The sequence below is a fragment of the Trachypithecus francoisi genome, unplaced genomic scaffold (genome assembly GCF_009764315.1).
Source record: "Trachypithecus francoisi isolate TF-2019V2 unplaced genomic scaffold, Tfra_2.0 Lachesis_group1, whole genome shotgun sequence".
Taxonomy (NCBI): Eukaryota; Metazoa; Chordata; class Mammalia; order Primates; family Cercopithecidae; genus Trachypithecus; species Trachypithecus francoisi.
In genome coordinates, this window is record NW_022681454.1 from 98,697,310 (window position 1) to 98,715,398 (window position 18,089).

General features: G+C 39.4%; 1 protein-coding gene across 1 annotated transcript in view; it reads right to left on the reverse strand.

The window, feature by feature from the left end:
• Positions 1–982: 982 nt before the first annotated feature.
• Positions 983–18,089, reverse strand: part of SLC39A8 (solute carrier family 39 member 8) — an 87,811-nt gene continuing 70,704 nt past the window's right edge. The window contains exons 6-8 of the mRNA XM_033214879.1: positions 7,479–7,686; positions 7,092–7,276; positions 983–2,511 (exon numbers count right to left, since the gene is read on the reverse strand). Of these exons, the coding sequence (XP_033070770.1) occupies positions 2,362–2,511; positions 7,092–7,276; positions 7,479–7,686 (543 nt within the window). The 3' untranslated portion in view covers positions 983–2,361. The remainder of the gene's footprint in view (positions 2,512–7,091; positions 7,277–7,478; positions 7,687–18,089) is intronic.

Consider the following 18,089-nt stretch of genomic DNA (forward strand, 5'->3'; position numbering starts at 1 on the left):
GAGAGAATGCCTTGTGCATACCTGGCACAGAAAGGAAGCTAAGGAAAAGCAATCCAACACAGACATTGCCACCCACAGTTGTATGGAAGGCAAAGTACCAGTGAGAAAGAAGCTGTAGTAACATCAGTGTTGGAGAATCTTATTTATTATAGGGTTAAGAACCTCTTTACTGTAATGGACCTTAAATGAACACAGAAGTCTGGTCTCCAAAGTGAGACCTAAAGGAAGATGATGCCAACCAGAGTATGGAGGACAGACTGGCAGTTAATGTTCCCCTGGTACAGGCCATCAGTAATCAGCTGTTGATACACCTATGTTAACTGTATGGTAAACTCGTGGTGCTGTTTTGGCTCTTCTCAACTAGTTCACTTTTTTTTTTTTTTTTTTTTTGAGACGGAGTCTCGCTCTGTCGCCCAGGCCGGAGTGCAGTGGCCGGATCTCAGCTCACTGCAAGCTCCGCCTCCCGGGTTTACGCCATTCTCTCGCCTCAGCCTCCCGAGTAGCTGGGACTACAGGCGCCCGCCATCTCGCCCGGCTAATTTTTTGTGTTTTTTTAGTAGAGACGGGGTTTCACCGTGTTAGCCAGGATGGTCTCGATCTCCTGACCTCGTGATCCGCCCGTCTCGGCCTCCCAAAGTGCTGGGATTACAGGCTTGAGCCACCGCGCCCGGCCTAGTTCACTTTTTAAAACTTTAAGCATCTCATTAAAGAAACCCTTTTAGATGTGGTAAATCAGAAATAGTCTACTAGGTAGGGCCCTACGAAGCAATGAGAAATCATCATAATACTATTCAGGGACTATTAAAATAGTGGACTCTCGGGTTGGCCATGCTAAGCAACTGGTATAGAAATAAGCCATGGCAGGGTTAGATTTGCAGTTTGAGCACATCACTGATTTCCTATTTATATCTTTCCCCCATAATACCAGATACATGGTAGTCACTCAACAGGACCCATATTAAATAACAAATGACACAATGCATGGTTTCAAAAGGTGTTTACTATTTGGTCAAACAATTTTTAATTGGAGTTCATAAAGTGAAATATATACTAAAATATATATTAAATATTCACCAAATCTGCATTGCTGCTACGTGAAAACATTTTTTGGTCTGTTGGAAAATGTAATTCCTGAGATCATTGTTGGGCTTTGTCCATCATTCTCCTCACCATCAAATCATCTTTCCTTAAGTGACTTGGGAGTGTGAATCTAAGATGTTCAATTTTAGACCAATTTTCTCTATCTTCTAAATGAGTAAACAGGCTCTATCTTTTATAAAAGGTAGAAAAATAACCATGGTGTGCTAATTTTTTTCAAGGTATACCATATGGAAAAGTGTAGGCTGAACACAAAAGAAGTCTTTTCTGAACGGCTCTCGATCACACATAAGGAACATATGTTTTCCAGTTAATCAGTCCTTGATGTACAGCAGTCCGGCTGTTGTTTTGCATTTATTAAAATATTATCTGCTAAATAATTATGTTCGTCTTTAAAAGTAAATTGCATAAAATTACATCCAATTTCTTTCTCTAAACCAACATATTCTTCACCTTCACAAAGCAAACACACGGTGCACCGAAACTGAGGTGTTACCAGCTTTACATGCTGTTCTGCCATTTGTGAGGGGTGCAACCACAATATCAGTCAGAAAAAAAGCTATCCCGCTTTTCGTGGAATCTGGTGAAGTTTACACTCAGCGATAAGCCTCTAAGCTTGAACTTAGCAGGGCTAGCAAAACTTTATTAATTTCCAAACTCCTATTATTTTAGAACGGTTTCCAAAATAATCCTGTAAGTTCCTAATTGAAATACAAAACAGAACAAAAAGCTGTGAGAAATCTTTTTTTCTTTAGCTCTTTAAAGACTTGGAATCATTTATATTAGTGTTGCATACATTTTTACCTTCTACATTTTGATGTACTTCCTCTTGAAAGCACTAGAACAAATTAATTGAAATAAAACCTCTCTGAAACCACTTGAACCTTTGATCCTACCATAGAGTTTTAAAGGCTTTCAAGATGTAACTTGTATTTTCCCCTGAGTCTGAGTGTCTACATGATTATAGAATGCATGTCTCTTGCTTCATGGTGATATCCAATATGCATGAAATGCTGAAAAATAGGTATTTCCCAAAGACTCCTATATACCAGGCATCTCAGACTGACACTGAAAACCTTCTGAAGCATTTTTAACAACAAATAATGGACTATTTCACAGACTGACACCAATAATTAGTTTTCTTGACCTACAGTTGAAAGCAAAATTATCTTTTTAACTAAATAGGATCAGCTTCAAAATCCCTTTTGGAGATGTTTTTATCTATTAAATGCCTTTATTAACAACACCATCTTCCATTTTCTATTACTCCAATTCAATTTCTCCTGCATACAAGGTAATGAGCAGAATGGCTGTGAATCCAGTTAACATTCCAGCATTCTGAATCATGAAGAAGGTGAAATCGGTTTTTCTTCCAGTTACCTTTTCTCTCAGCATATCATTCATCTCTGGAAACTAGAAGACAGATACATTGTTAGATAATTGTTGCCATCTTGTGGCAAACCACAGAACAGTCACTTAGAGGCACACCTCGGAGATAGTGTGGGTCTGGTTCCAGACCACTGTGATAAAGCAAACATCTCAACAAAGTAAGTTACATGAATTCTCAGGTTTCCCAGTGCATACAATAGATACATTTGCATTATACTGTAGACTATTAAGTGTGCAATATCATAATATCTAAAAAGGCAGTGTATATACCAGAATTTTAAAAAATACTTTATTGCTAAAAAATGCTACCAATCATTTGAGCTTTCAGTGAGTTGTAATCTTTTTGCTGGTGGAGTCTCGACTCCATCTTGATGCCTGCTGACTGATTAGAGTAGTGGTTGCTGAAGATGGGACTGGCTGTGAAAATGTCTTAAAATAAGGCAACAATGACATTTGCAACATCAATTTATTATTTCTTTCATGAAAGATTTCTCTGTAGTGTGCAGTGCTGTTTGACTGCATTTTACCCACAGTAGAACTTATTTCCAAATTGGAGGCAATCCTCTCAAACTCTGTCCCTGTTTTATAAACTCTGTTTGTAGAATATTCTAAATCCTCTGATGTCATTTCAGCAATGTTCACCAGGAATAGATTCTGTCTCAAGAAATCACTGTTTGTTCCTCCATAAGAAGCAACCCCTCATTCATTCTAGTTTAATCATGAGATTGCAGCAATTCAGTCCCATCTTCAGTCTCCACTTCTCATTCTAATTATCTTGCCATTTCCACTACCTCTGCAGTTGCTTCCTTCCCTGAATACTTCAAAGTCATCCATGAGTGTTGAAATCAGCTTCTTTCCAATTTCTGTTAATGTGGATATTTTGACTCCTCCCACAAATCACAAATGTTCTTAATATCATCTAGAATGATGAGTCCTTTCTAGAAAGTTTTCAACTTACTTTGTCCAGATTCATCAGAGGAATCACTATCTACAGCAACTATAGACTTACAGATTATTCTGAAAAAATACAATTTGTAGGCCCAAACTACTCCATGGACTGATCCATGGACTGCGGAATAGATGTTGTGTTAGCAAGCACAACAACAACATTCATCTCCTTGTACATCTCCATAAGAGCTCTTAGGTGACTTGATGCACTGTCAATGAGCAGTAATGTTTTGAAAGGAATTTATTTTATTTTTCTGAGCAGCAGGTCCTAACAGTGGGTTTAAAATATTTACTAAACCATGCTGTAAATAGATGTGTTATCATCCAGGCTGTGTTGCTCCATTTCTAGAGCACAGAGTAGATTCAGCATAATTCCTAAGGCCCCTAGGATTTGGGGAGTGGTAAATGATCACTGGCCTCAACTTAAAGTTACCAGCTGCATTAGTCCCTAGTAAGACAGTCAGCCTGTCCTTTGAAGATTTGAAACCAGGCATTGACTTCTTCTCTCTAGTATGGAAAGTCCTGGATGAAATGTTCTTCTAACAGAAGGCTGTTTCAGCTACACTGAAAATCTATTAGTTTAGTGTAGCCACCTTCATCAGTGATCTTAGATCTTCTGGATAACTTTCTGCAGCTGCCCGTCAGCACTTGCAGCTTCACCTGGCACTTTTATGTCACAGAGATGGCTTATTTCTTAAACCTAATGAACACACCTCTGCTAATGTCCAGTTTTTCTTCCGCAGTTTCTTCTGTAAGCCATCATAGAACTGAAGAGAGTTACTCCTTGCTCTGAAATAGGCTGTTGCTTATGGGAACGTTGTAGCTGCTTTGATCTTCTATCCATACCATTTAAATTTTATTCATGTCAGCAATGGCTGTTTTGCTTTCTTATTATTTGTGTGTTCGCTGGAGTAGCATTTTAAACTTCCTTCATCAATCCTTTCTTCGCAGTCACAACCAGGCTATTTGGCACACGAAGTCTAGCTTTTGGCCTGCCTTGGGTTTCAACATGCCCTCCTCACTAAGCTTAATCATTTCTGGCCTGTGATTTAATATGACAGATGTGCAGCTCTTCCTTTCACTTGAACACTTAGAGGCCACTGTAGGATTATTAATTGGTGTAATTTCAACATTGTTGTGTGTCAGGGAATAGAGAGGCCCAAGGAGAGGGAGATGGGAGAATGGCTGATCAGGGACCAGGCAGAACACACACAACATTTGTCAATTAAGTTCACCATTTTATACAAATGTGGTTCATGGTGCCCTAAAACATAATAGTAACATCATAGATCGTTGATCACAAATCGCTAAAACAGATATCATAACAATAATGAAAAGGTTTGAAATATTTCAAAAATTAACAAAATGTGACAGAGACAGGAAATAAGCACATGCTATTCGAAAAATGACACTGACAGACTCGCTTGAGGCAGGGTTGCCCACAACTTTCAATGTGCAAGAAAAGCAATGTGCAATAAAACAAGGTGCTCCTGTAATAGAATGCTGGGAGGGGCGATACGATATCATTTACTTTGGATGTTCAAAGGTTTTAGAACAGATAGCTTAATAGGAATATCTAGTTCTTTCAGGCATCACCAAGAGTAAAAGTACTGAAGCAGTATTTTTCCCCAACTGAATCCATCAGTGGGATGGAATTTACCTCATTTTATGTTCTCTTTCTCCTTTTCCATGACCCGTTCTCTATGCTTCACCTATCCCATTCTTTCACGACCTCAAGTTTACCCAGCAAAATCTTCACACCTACCATCACCTCTATTAGAACTTGTATTTCTCTAATTTTTAGTGGACTAAATCCTTCACGTTTTACCTTATATCTTGCTAAAACACTTCTGCTAGCCAATCCTAGCTTATTCTAGATTCCTTTATCATCATCTCTTATCACATATTCTACTTTCTCTTATTTCATAGCATTTTTTATTATTTGTAATTATTTAGTCATCTGTGTGATTTCTTGTTGTTGTTATTGTTTAATTTCAGGATCCCCTCTTTCTAGAGGAAAAGCCCCACGAATGGAAAAGCTCCTTGAACTGTGCCTATTTTGCTCATTCTAGGATGAGTATTATTTCTTTAACTGAGCAACTCTAATAAGATTCTGTTCTTATATCAGAAAGTAAAATGACTATAAGACAGTATGAGACATTAATTTGTGAAAAAAGTTATAAATGTAGTATTGGTTCTAAGAGATGAAATCCTTGCTCTTCTGAGGGTCTGCAGAGAACAATGAACAGAGCTAGGCAAATATAATTTGGAGATAAGAATGAAGATGAAAAAAATTAAATTATTAAATTAGATACGTAATACATCCAGTTCCAAATGCAAAAGAAATAGTCCTTGATTTTCATAGACTACCATATTATCATTTCTAGAAAGATGTCCATAATTTATTTGAAAATACACAGGATATTCTCTCTCTTACACACACATGCACTCTCTTTTTTTTTTTTTTTTTTGAGATGGAGTCTTGTTCTGTTGTCAGGCTGGAGTACAGTGGCACGATCTCGGTTGATAGCAACCTCTGCCTCCCGGGTTCAAGCAGTTCTCCTGCCTCAGACTCCCGAGTAGCTGAGACTACAGGCACATGCCACCACACCCAGCTAACTTTTGTAGTTTTATTAGAGACAGGGTTTCACCACGTTGACCAGGATGGTCTCGATCTCCTGACCTTGTGATCCGCCCACCTTGGCCCCCCAAAGTGCTGGGATTACAGGCATGAGCCACTACACCCAGCCATGCACACTCTTTTGAGCACACACACATAGACACACACACAGAGATGCAAAGACACAGACACTGAACAGATATAAATATATACTATGTCGGCAGAGCACGGTGGCTCAAGCCTGTAATCCCAGCACTTTGGGAGGCCGAGACGGGCGGATCACGAGGTCAGGAGATCGAGACCATCCTGGCTAACACAGTGAAACCCCGTCTCTACTAAAAAAATACAAAAAACTAGCCGGGCGAGGTGGCGGGCGCCTGTAGTCCCAGCTACTTGGGAGGCTGAGGCAGGAGAATGGCGTAAACCCGGGAGGCGGAGCTTGCAGTGAGCTGAGATCCGGCCACTGCACTCCAGCCTGGGCGACAGAGCGAGACTCCGTCTCAACAAAAAAATAAATAAATAAATAAATAAATAAATACTATGTCAAATAAATACCGCCAAAATTTTACCAATTTTAGTGTACCAGTTTTAGTTTAACCCAAAAAGCTGTCACTGTTTAGAACTTTGAAATAACAAAATGCTATTTACTCTGATAAGTTATTCCTCTTCCAAATGTGACACAGACACAAAAGAGGGAGAAAAAGTCCTATAGGGACATACTACAATATAAGACAAGATGTGCCAGCCACAAGGGAGAATAGAGATAGAGGAAAATATCTCTATTTCAACAAAAACAAATCATTTCACCTTCAAACAATATGATTATGTTTTAAAAAACCAATGAGGATCAGTTTCAAATTACTATTAGTGTAAACTACTCAAGTAGAATGATCTGTTGAAATGGGAATGTTTTGAATTACAACAGAAAGGCCTTCTGCACTGCAGAAAGCAGAAGGCCACCCATAGTTAACTCATAATCCAGATACTCATTTCCAAACTTTAAATTAAAACAAAATACAAATTTTAAGCTTCTTACCATATCTGCCAGAGAAATATAGAGGAACATGCCTCCAGCAAGTGCAAATATAATATTTGGAGCAAAATTGTTGCCCACCAAAATACCAAAAGCTAGCCCAACATAACAGGAACATGCAGAAAGGAAGTTGAATAGCAAGGCTTGTCGAGTGCTCATCCCTGCATTGAGTAGGATCACAAAGTCTCCTAGAAGAAGAAGAAAATATCAAGTGAATAGTTTGTTTGTTTGTTTTTAATTTCTGGATAAGATCAAAGATAATCATCAATTTCCAACAAGGTCTTCATTTTAGTGCATCAGAAGGCTGTTAAGTGCATGTTACCTGAAAAGTCTCATTCCACTGAAATCAAGAAGTAAGCAGACTTTTACAATATGAGCAGAGCTCCTTACCTAACTCGTGGGGAAATTCCTCACATAGGATTGCTATGGAAGTGCTGAGTCCCTGAAGGAGAGACAAGGTGCAGGAAGCCCCAATCGCCAGGCCATCGATGAAATTGTGGAGGGCATCGCAGAGCGTTATCATCCAGGCAATCGTCCCTATTTCTGACAGTTTGGGCCCCTTCAAACAGGTACATGAACTTGGCTCTTTTTTTCCATCCTAGCAGAAAACCAATTAAAATGATAACCAACATTTCTTGAAAGTCTCAGAAATACAGACAAGTTGGAGATGGGTTATGTCTTGAAAAAAAACAAATTGTTCCAACATAAAGTCTTTTAGAGTAACTAGGAAACCCTAATAATATATAACAGAGCAAATAAAACTGATGGTCGAGAGAAAGGAAATTAATCAACTGACACACCTTGAATAAGCCACTAACAGACATTTTCCTTTACTTTCCCTTTAAAACAATCCTTTTATATAAACTTCTTCCTACTGCCTTTCTAAAACACAGCAGATATTAACTTAAGAAATTTATTTATACACAAGATTTAAAATGAAGGAAGTTATTCAAAGACTAAACTTAAAGTCTTTTTCATGTTACAATTTAAATATGAAATCCACAACTAGAGCATGATGACATCAGGATCATTTGTTTTAATCCCTCCTATGCCACCACGTGAGAGTGAGCAAGTTATCACAGAGTTCCTTCAACTGTAAAATGAAGACATTGTACCAAATGATTTGTTTATTTATCAACAACTTATTGAGTTTCCATTCTGTTCCAAGTACCATGTGGAGGGTTTAGGTTGTAACAATATGGTTCCTACAAGCTCCGAAGCTTAATTATTTTCTTAACAAATTGCATGCAGTGTAGATGGAATAGGCTAGCTTTTACACTAACACTTCTTTTCATGTAGAAACCATAATAAAAATAGAAAACCCTATGATGTACTCTTTGTAGGAATTTAGATTTCCAGGAAATTTACAAAATTGTACAAAATCAATGACAAATGCCAACTAAAACACTTTCCAGAAGTTGTAGAAAAAGATAAAATGCAAATTCATTTTTAAGTATGAAAGCAGTTTGCAATTAACTGGAGAACATTTTATTCCTAATTCTCCTCCTCTCACCTCTGCCTAAGCAGCTAATCATTATATTTATTGAACATCTGAAATCTGTAAAACACTGTTGAATGCTATGGGAAATACATGGAAATGGAAAACACAGCTTCTGTCTTTAAGAGGTGTATTTACATTGGAGAAACAAGTCATAATATATATGGATACATTAAAAAAATGCAATATATATCCAACAGAGAGGGCTTACTTCAGAGCAACCATCTGAGAGGTTTTACATTTACTCCAATGTCACTTCACTACTCCGAACACTTTGGGGACCAACACTTTCAGAATCAACCTTAAATCTTGCAATACATCTCTTCACTGTTTCATTAGTGGCAAATCTGCACCTTTGGATTTTTGTTTGTTTGCAGGCACAGATAAAAGCATTTGGAGCAAATATATTTTTTAATTAATATGAAATGAATGGGAAACTGTTAGTAATAGGATTCATCATCATTGTCATCACCAATGTGGTTGCAGTAGAAATAGAAACAGCAAAGGCATATAGCATTTCTAATGGGCTAGGCACTGTTCTAAGCACTTCAAATACCAAATTCATCTAGAACAATTCTATGAGGAAAGTACAACTGTTACCATCATTTTATAGTTGAGGAAATTAAAGCACGAAAAGGTTGGTCAACTTACCCAGGGATACAAAAAAAGCATAAGTGGGCATTTTTGGCAACAGTGCTTTACTACTACAAACATATCGGGGAGGGGGATTCTTCTCTGTAATAGGATCTGACGGTAATTCCAAGGAGACTTCCCCACCTCTCAGAAAATTCTCCTGAATGCCTGATGCAACATTGAACAAGTATCGAATCTTGTTTATTTTAAGAAACAAAGTTTATCTGCATAAAAATAATTCTATCTTTTCTTAAAATGTGGATTTTTTTTTTTACTTTATAGCTCTATCTTAAATGCACAACACAATAAACAATCATAATTTAGCACAGGTGGATCGGGTGGTTTGCATAAAAAATGCCCCAGAGTGTGAAGCAATTACAGCTGAAAGAGAAACAAAGGTGGCCATAGGGAAAGCCACAGAGGAAGTGACCTGGGCTTTGTAAAACTTACTGCCATGATATACTTAATGAAATTATTTTGAATTAAAGCAGTTGTTTTCATCTTCCAATCTAATTTATCTAATTACATGTTTAAAATTTCCTTATTGTGATGATTTCAGAAGAAGACTACAAAACCAAGTCTTGACTACCTGATACCACATACAGAGTCTGTATACAAACATCCTTAATTTTACAGAAGAAATTAAATTAATATATCAGGAATGATTATCTTGCCTCTAAGTACAGATATTACTGACTCTATTTATTATGCCTCATATTAGCTCGATGAGCTTTGGTCCCAAATGATACTGTTGAGCAGGGTAAGAGTTATACATTTTTAATAGTTTTGGAACAAACCAAAGTAGGCAAACATTCACAGAAACTTCTTTTCTAATTCACCTAGAATTAAATCACTGAGCAGAGAGAAAACTAAATTCAAGTTCCTGTAAAAACTAAATTCAAGTGACTATGCCTATCTCGCTCTTTCCTTTTTAAATTTTTGTTTTCTGTTATTATTGCTGCTCACTTCCTTGCTTTCTTGTCTGAGTTTTGCTCTAAATATGAGGCTATTTCTATCCTCAGCCATGATGAGGCAACTCAACCTAGTGAAAAGACCCTAAGTCTGGAATCTGGAACTGAGTTCAAGCTTGGCTCTGAGAATTACCGTTGTAATCTTCAGCAAGATTCGTAACACCGTTCACTCAGTTATTAATGGGGATGAAAGTCAAAGCAATGTGTAGTGTTATCAGAACGGGGGAGAAAGAATATCATGCACCAAAGTTATAAAAATAGAGGGAGACGATGTTGAAACCCAACATAAATTGGAGGGGAAAAAACAAAATTAAAAACAAAAAGTACCTAGAAATTAAAATGGAGAAAACAAATGGGTTTACTCCCAGAACAGTTTAAGGAAGGAGGAGAAAGTTGTAGAGGAGGAGGAGGCCTGGGGGAATAGGGAGGACAAGGAAAGGAGAAGAATGAGGAGGAGGAGGAGGAAGTACAAGGAGGAGGAGGAGGAGGATGAGGAAGAGGACAAAGAGAAGGATGATTAGGAGGAGGGCAAGGTGGAGGCATGTGGAGAAGGAGGGAAAAGAAAACGGAGAAGAAGGAGAAGGAAGTGAGCAAGCATGAGTAAGAGGAGCAGGAAGAGGAATAAAAGGAGGAGAAAGATAAGGGCATAGACAAGAAGGGCACAAAGGAGGAGGTGAAGAATATATGGATAAGCCTCTTTTAATAAGTGCAGAATGTGAATCTAATTCTATTCCACTAAATCTCATAAAAGGCTATCACAGAGGATAGCTTCAATAATAAAGTGAACAAGAAGATCTGATTGTCACTCAGTATCCTACCTCAGCCATCCAAATGTTTGCTTAATGGGCCCACATATAAAGTGCCAGAGTGGTGCTGAGGGAGGTTATATATAGGTTCAGCATTCTCTTCCCCTACCAAGGGGGATCTGGTTTTCCAGCACTAAAGAAGGCCCAACCTTCAAAAGCCAAGGCTGACACTGAGCCCCCAGAAAGACATCACTGCCCAACAGGGCAAGAGGACCAGATGGCTGTATGTGGTAGCAGAATGATTCCATTGGACTCCTCCCATTATAAGGGGATGCTCTTGGACTCACAAAGATAGACATATACAATATATGTCTTCCCTGCCTTCAGTGCCTCTGCAAGCACCATTATTCATGGACTTACAGCGCACCTGATATATGTAGCCAAGGTTTGCTGTGAAAACTATTTCCTAACCATTTTTTAGTAAAGGAAGTGAGACAATGGGCTCAATCCATATAATTCATGGATCACATCACCTGCACCCTCTAGTAGCAACCCGTTTGACAGAATGATGAGATGTCCTGACGAAGCCTCAGCCAGGGTGCAAGCCAAGAGATAACACCCTGAGAGGCTGGAGTTCTGTCCATAGGTTCGGCAGCCAAGTATATTGTGTCATCTCTCTGTAGAGAATGCACAAATCCAAGAACCAAGAGGTGAGAGTAAAAGGGGTCTAGGTCAGGCTCAGTGGCTCCCGCCAGTAATCCCAGCACTTTGGGACGCCAAGGAGGAGGAATGCTTGAGGCTAGGTGTTCGAGACCAGCCTAAGCAGCATAGCTAGACCTCGTCTCTATGAAAAATATATTAAAAATTACCCAGGTAATCCCAGCACTTTGGGAGGCTGAGGCAGGCAGATCACGAGATCAGGAGATTGAGACCATCCTGGCTAACACGGTGAAACCCCATCTCTACTAAAAATACAAAAAATTAGCTGGGCGTGGTGGTGGGCACCTGTAGTCCCAACTACTCGGGAGGCTGAGGCAGGAGAATGGTGTGAACCCGGGAGGCAGAGCTTGCAGTGAGCCGAGATATCGCCACCGCACTCCAGCCTGGGTGACAGAGCGAGACTCCATCTTTAAAAAAAAAAAAAAAAAAAAAAAAAAACAAAGAAAAATTACCCAGGTATGGTGGCATGAGCTTATGTTCCCAGGTACTCGAAAGGCTGAGGTGGGAGAGTTACAGTGAGCTATGATTACGCCACTGCACTCCAGCTGGGCGACAGACTTAGACCTTGTCTCTAAATAAATAAACAGATAAATAAATACACTACTTAAGTGTATTTTTTTTTATGCCTAATACACTACTTAAAGAATTTTTACTGACAGGCAAGATGGCCAAATAGGAGCAGCTCCGGTCTGCAGCTCCTAGTGAGACCAACGCAGAAGGCAGGAGATTTCTGTATTTCCAACTCAGGTACCTAGTTCATCTCTTTGGGGCTGGTTAGTCAGTGGGTGCAGCCCTCGGAGGGCGAGCAGAAGCAGAGTGAGGACCCAGGAAGTGCAAGGAGCCAGGGACCTCCCTCCTGGAGCCAAGGGAAGCCGTGAGGAACCATGCCATGAGGCACGGTGCTTTCCAGCCCAGATACTATGCTTTTCCCAAGGTCTTTGCAACCCACAGACCAAGAGATTCCCTAGGTTGCCTATACCACAAGGGCCCTGGGTTTCAACCACAAAACTGGGTGGCTGTTTGGGCAGACACCAAGCGAGCTGCGGGAGTTTTTTTCCATACCCCAGTGGTGCCTGGAACACCAGCAAGACAGAATCATTAACTCCTCTGGAAAGGGGGCTGAAGCCAGGGAGCCAAGTGGTCTTGCTCAGCAAATCTCACCTCCACGGAGCCCAGAAGGCTAAGATCCACTGGCTTGAAATTCTCGCTGCCAGCACAGCAGTCTGAAGTCAACCTGGGACCCTCGAGCTTGGTGCGGGGAGGGACATCCACCATTACTGAGGCTGGTTTTCCCCTCACAGTGTAAACAAAGCCGCCAGGAAGTTCAAACAGAGCGGAACCCACCACAGCTCTGCAAAGCCACTATAGCCAGAATGTCTCTCTAGATTCCTCCTCCCTGGGCAGGGCATCTCTGAAAGAAAGGCAGCTGCCCCAGTGAGAAGCTTATGGATAAAACTCCCATCTCCCTGGGTCAGTGAACCCAGGGGAAGGGGTGGCTCTGGGCACAGCTTCTGCAGACTTAAACGTTACTGCCTGCCAGCTCTGAAAAGAGCAGCAGATCTCCCAGCATAGTGCTCGAGCTCTGCTAAGGGACAGACTGCCTCCTCAAGTGGGTCTCTGACCCCTGTGCCTTCTCACTGGGAGACACCTCCCAACAGGGCTCGACAGACACCTCATACAGAAGAGCTCCGGCTGGCATCTGATGGGTGCCCCTCTGGACAAAGCTTCCAGAGGAAGGAAGAGAGAGCAATATTTGCTGTTCTGCAGCCAATGCTGGTGATACCCAGGCAAACAGGGTATAGAGTGGACCCCTAGGAACCTCCAGCAGACCTGCAGAAGAGGGACCTGACTGTTACAAACCAACAAACAGAAAGCAATAGCATCAACATCAACAAAAAGGACGACCACTCAAAAACTCCATCCGAAGGTCCCCAACAGCAAAGACCAAAGGTAGATAAAGCCACCACAAGGAGGGAAAACCCACATAAAAAGGCTAACAAATCCAAAAACCAGAATGCCTCTTCTCTTCCAAAGGTTCACAACTCCTCAACAGCAAGGGAACAAAACTGGACAGAGAATGAGTTTGACGAACTGACAGAAGTAGGCTTTAGAAGGTGGGTAATAATAAACTCCTCTGAGCTAAAGGAGCATGTTCTAACCCAATGCAAGGAACCTAAGAACCTTGAAAACAAGTTAGAGGAATTGCTAACTAGAATAACCAGTTTAGAGAAGAACATAAATGACCTGATAAAGTCAAAAAACACAGAACAAGAACTTTGTGAAGCATACACAAGTATCAATAGCCAAATCGATGAAGCAGAAGTATATCAGAGATTGAAGATCAACTTAATAAAATGAAGCATGAAGACAAGATTAGAGAAAAAAGAATGAAAAGGAACAAGCAAAGAATCCAAGAAATATGGGAGTATGTGAAAATACCAAACCTACGTTTAATTTATGTACCTGAAAGTGATGGGGAGAATGGAACCAAGTTGGAAAACACACTTCAGGATATTATCCAGGAGAACTTCCCCAACATAGCAAGACAGGCCAACATTCAAATTCAGGAAATACAGAGAACACCACTAAGATACTCCTAAAGAAGAGCAACTCCAAGACACATAATCGTCAGATTCACCAAGGTTGGAATGCAGGAAAAAATGTTAAGTGCAGCCAGAGAGAGATCAGGTTACCTAAAAAGGGAAGCCCATCAGACTAACAGCGGATCTCTCTACAGAAACACTACAAGCCAGAAGAGAGTAGGGGCCAATATTCAACATTCTTAAAGAAAAGAATTTTCAAACCACAATTTCATATCCAGCCAAACTAAGCTTGGATAAACTAAGTGAAAGAGAAATAAAATCCTTTACAGACAATCAAATGCTGAGGGATTTTGTCACCACAAACAATCAAATGCTGAGGGATTTTGTCACTACCAGGCCTGCCTTACAAGAGCTCCTGAAGGAAGTACTAAATATGGAAAGGAACAACCGGTACGAGCCATGGCAAAAACAAACCAAAATGTAAAGCCCATTGACACTATGAAGAAGCTGCATCAACTAATGGGTGAAATAACCAACTAGCACCATAATGACAGGATCAAATTCACATATAACAATATTAAGTTTATATGTAAATGGGTTAAATGCCCCAATTACAAGGCACAGACTGGCAAATTGGATAAAGAGTCAAGACCAACCAGTGTGCTGTATTCAAGAGACCCATCTTATGTAAGAAGACACACATAGGCTCAAAATAAAGGGATGGAGGAATATTTACCAAGCAAATGGAAAGCAAAAAAAAGAAAAAAAAAGCAGGGGTTGCATCCTAGTCTCTGATAAAACAATCTTTAAAACAACAAAGATCAAAAAATGCAAAAAGGGCATTACGTAATGGTGAAGGGATCAATGCAAAAAGAAGAGCTAACTATCCTAAATATATATGCACCCAGTACAGGAGCACCCAGATTCATAAAGCAAGTTCTTAGAGACCTACAAAGAGACTTAGACTCCCACACAATAATAGTGGGAGAATTTACCACCCCACTTTCAATATTAGAGAGATGAATAAAACAGAAAATTAACAAGGATATTAAGGACTTGAACTCAGCTCTGGACCAAGCTGACCTAATAGACATCTACAGAACTCTCCACTCCAAATTAACAGAATATACATTCTTCTCAGCACCACATAGCACTTATTCTAAAATAGACCTGTGACATAATTGGAAGTAAAACACTCTTCAGCAAATAAAGAAGAACAGAAATCATAACAAACAGTCTCTCAGACCATAAGGCAATCAAATTAGAACTCAGGATTAAGAAACTCACTCAAAACCACACAAGTACAAAGAAATGGAACAACCTGCTCCTGAATGACTACTGGGTAAATAACGAAATTAAGGCAGAAAGAAATAAGTTCTTTGAAACCAATGAGAACAAAGACACAATGTACCAGAATCTCTGGGACACAGCTAAAGCAGTGTTTAGAGGGAAATTTATAGCATTAAATGTCCACAGGAGAAAGCGGAAAAGATCTAAAATTGACACCCTAATATCACAATTAAAAGAACTAGAGAAGCAAGAGCAAACAAATTCAAAAGCTAGCTGAAGACAAGAACTAAGATCGGAGCAGAACTGAAGGAGATAGACACATGAAAAACCCTTCAAAAAATCAATGAATCCAGGAGCTGGTTTTTTGAAAAGATTAGCAAAATAGATAGACTGCTAGCCAGACTAATAAAGAAGACAAGAGAGAAGAATCAAATAGACACAATAAAAAATGGTAAAGGGGAGATCACCACTGATCCCACAGGAATACAAACTATCATCAGAGAATACTCTAAACACCCTTATGCAAATAAACCAGAAAATCTAGAAGAAATGGATAAATTCCTGGACACATAACTCTCCCAAGACTAAACCAGGAAGAAATCGAAACCCTGAAAAGGCCAATAACAAGTCCTGATATTGAGGCAGTAATTAATAGCCTAACAACCAAAAAAAGCCCAGGACTAGAGAGATTCACAGTCAAATTCTACCAGACGTACAAAGAGTAGCTGGTACCATTCCTTCTGAAATTATTCCAAACAATAGGAAAAGAATGACTCTTCCCTAGCTCATTTTATGAGGCCAGCATCATCCTGATACCAAAACCTGGTAGAGACAAAACAAAAAAAGAAAATTTCAGACTACTATCCCTGATGAACATTGATGCGAAAATACTGAATAAAATACCAGCAAACCAAATCCAGTAGCACATTAAAAAGTTTATCCACTATGATCAAGTTGGCTTCATCCCTGGGATGCAAGGCTGGTTCAACAAATGCAAATCAATAAAAATAATCCATCACATAAACAGAACCAACAACAAAAAACACATGATTATCTCAACAGATGTAGAAAAGGCCTTCAATAAAATTCAACACCCTTTCAAGCTAAAAACACTCAATAAACTAGGTATTGATGGAACACGTCTCAAAATAATAAGAACTATTTATGACAAACCCACAGCCAACTTCATGCTGAATGGGCAAAGGCTGGAAGCAGTCCCTTTGAAAACTGGCACAAGACAAAGATGCTGTCTCTCACCACTCCTATTCAACATAGTATTAGAAGTTCTGGCCAAGGCAATCAGGCAAGAGAAAAACATAAGGGGTATTCAAATAGGAAGAGAGGAAGTCAAATTATCTCTGTTTGCAGAAGACATGATTATATATTTTAAAAACCCCATCATCTCAGTCCCAAAACTCCTTAAGCTGCTAAGCAACTACAGCAAAGTCTCAAGACATAAAATCAATGTGCTAAAATCACAAGCATTCCTATACACTAATAACAGACAAACAGAAAGCCAAATTATGAGCAAACTTCCATTCACAATTGCTACAAAGAGAATAAAATACCTGGGAATACAACTTACAGGGGATGTGTAGGACCTCTTCAAGGAGAACTACAAACCACTGTTCAAGGAAATAAGAGAGGACACAAACAAATGGAAAAACATTCCATGCTCATGGATAAAAAGAATCAATATCATGAAAATGGCCATACAGTTCAAATTTGCAGACTCAATGCTAGTTCCATCAAGCTACCATTGACTTTCTTCAAAGAATTAGAAAAAAAACTACTTTGAATTTTTTACAGAACCAAAAAAGAGCCTGTATAGCCAAGACAATCCTAAGCAAAAAGAACAAAGCTGGAGGCATCACGCTACCTGACTTCAAACTATCCTACAAAGCTACAGTAACCAAGACAGCATAGTACTGGTACCAAAACAGATATACAGACCAATAGAATAGAACAGAGGCCTCAGAAATAACACCACACATCTACAGCCATCTGATCTTCAACAAACCTGACAAAAACAAGCAATGGGGAAAGAATTCCCTATTTAATAAATGGTTTTGGGAAAACTGGGTAGCCATAAGCAGAAAACTGAAACTGGACCCCTTCCTTATACTTTATACAAAAATTAACTCAAGATGGATTGAAGATGTCAATGTAAGACCCAAAACCCTAGAAACCCTAGAAGAAAACCTAGGCAACACCATTCAGGACATAGGCATGGGCAAAGACTTCATGACTAAAACACCAAAAGCAGTGGCAACAAAAGCCAAAACTGACAAATGGGATCTAATTAAACTAAAGAGCTTCTGCACAGCAAAAGAAACTACCATCAGAGTGAACAGACAACCTACAGAATGGGAGAAAATTTTTGCAATCTATCCATCTGACAAAGGGCTAATATCCAGAACCTACATGGAACTTAAACAAATGTACAAGAAAAAAAAACAGCCCCATCAAAAAGTGAACATTTTATATCGGTGAAGGATATGAACAGACACTTTTTAAAAGAAGACATTTATGTGGCCAACAAACATATGAAAAAAAGCTCATCATCCACTGATCATTAGCGAAATGCAACTCAAAACCAC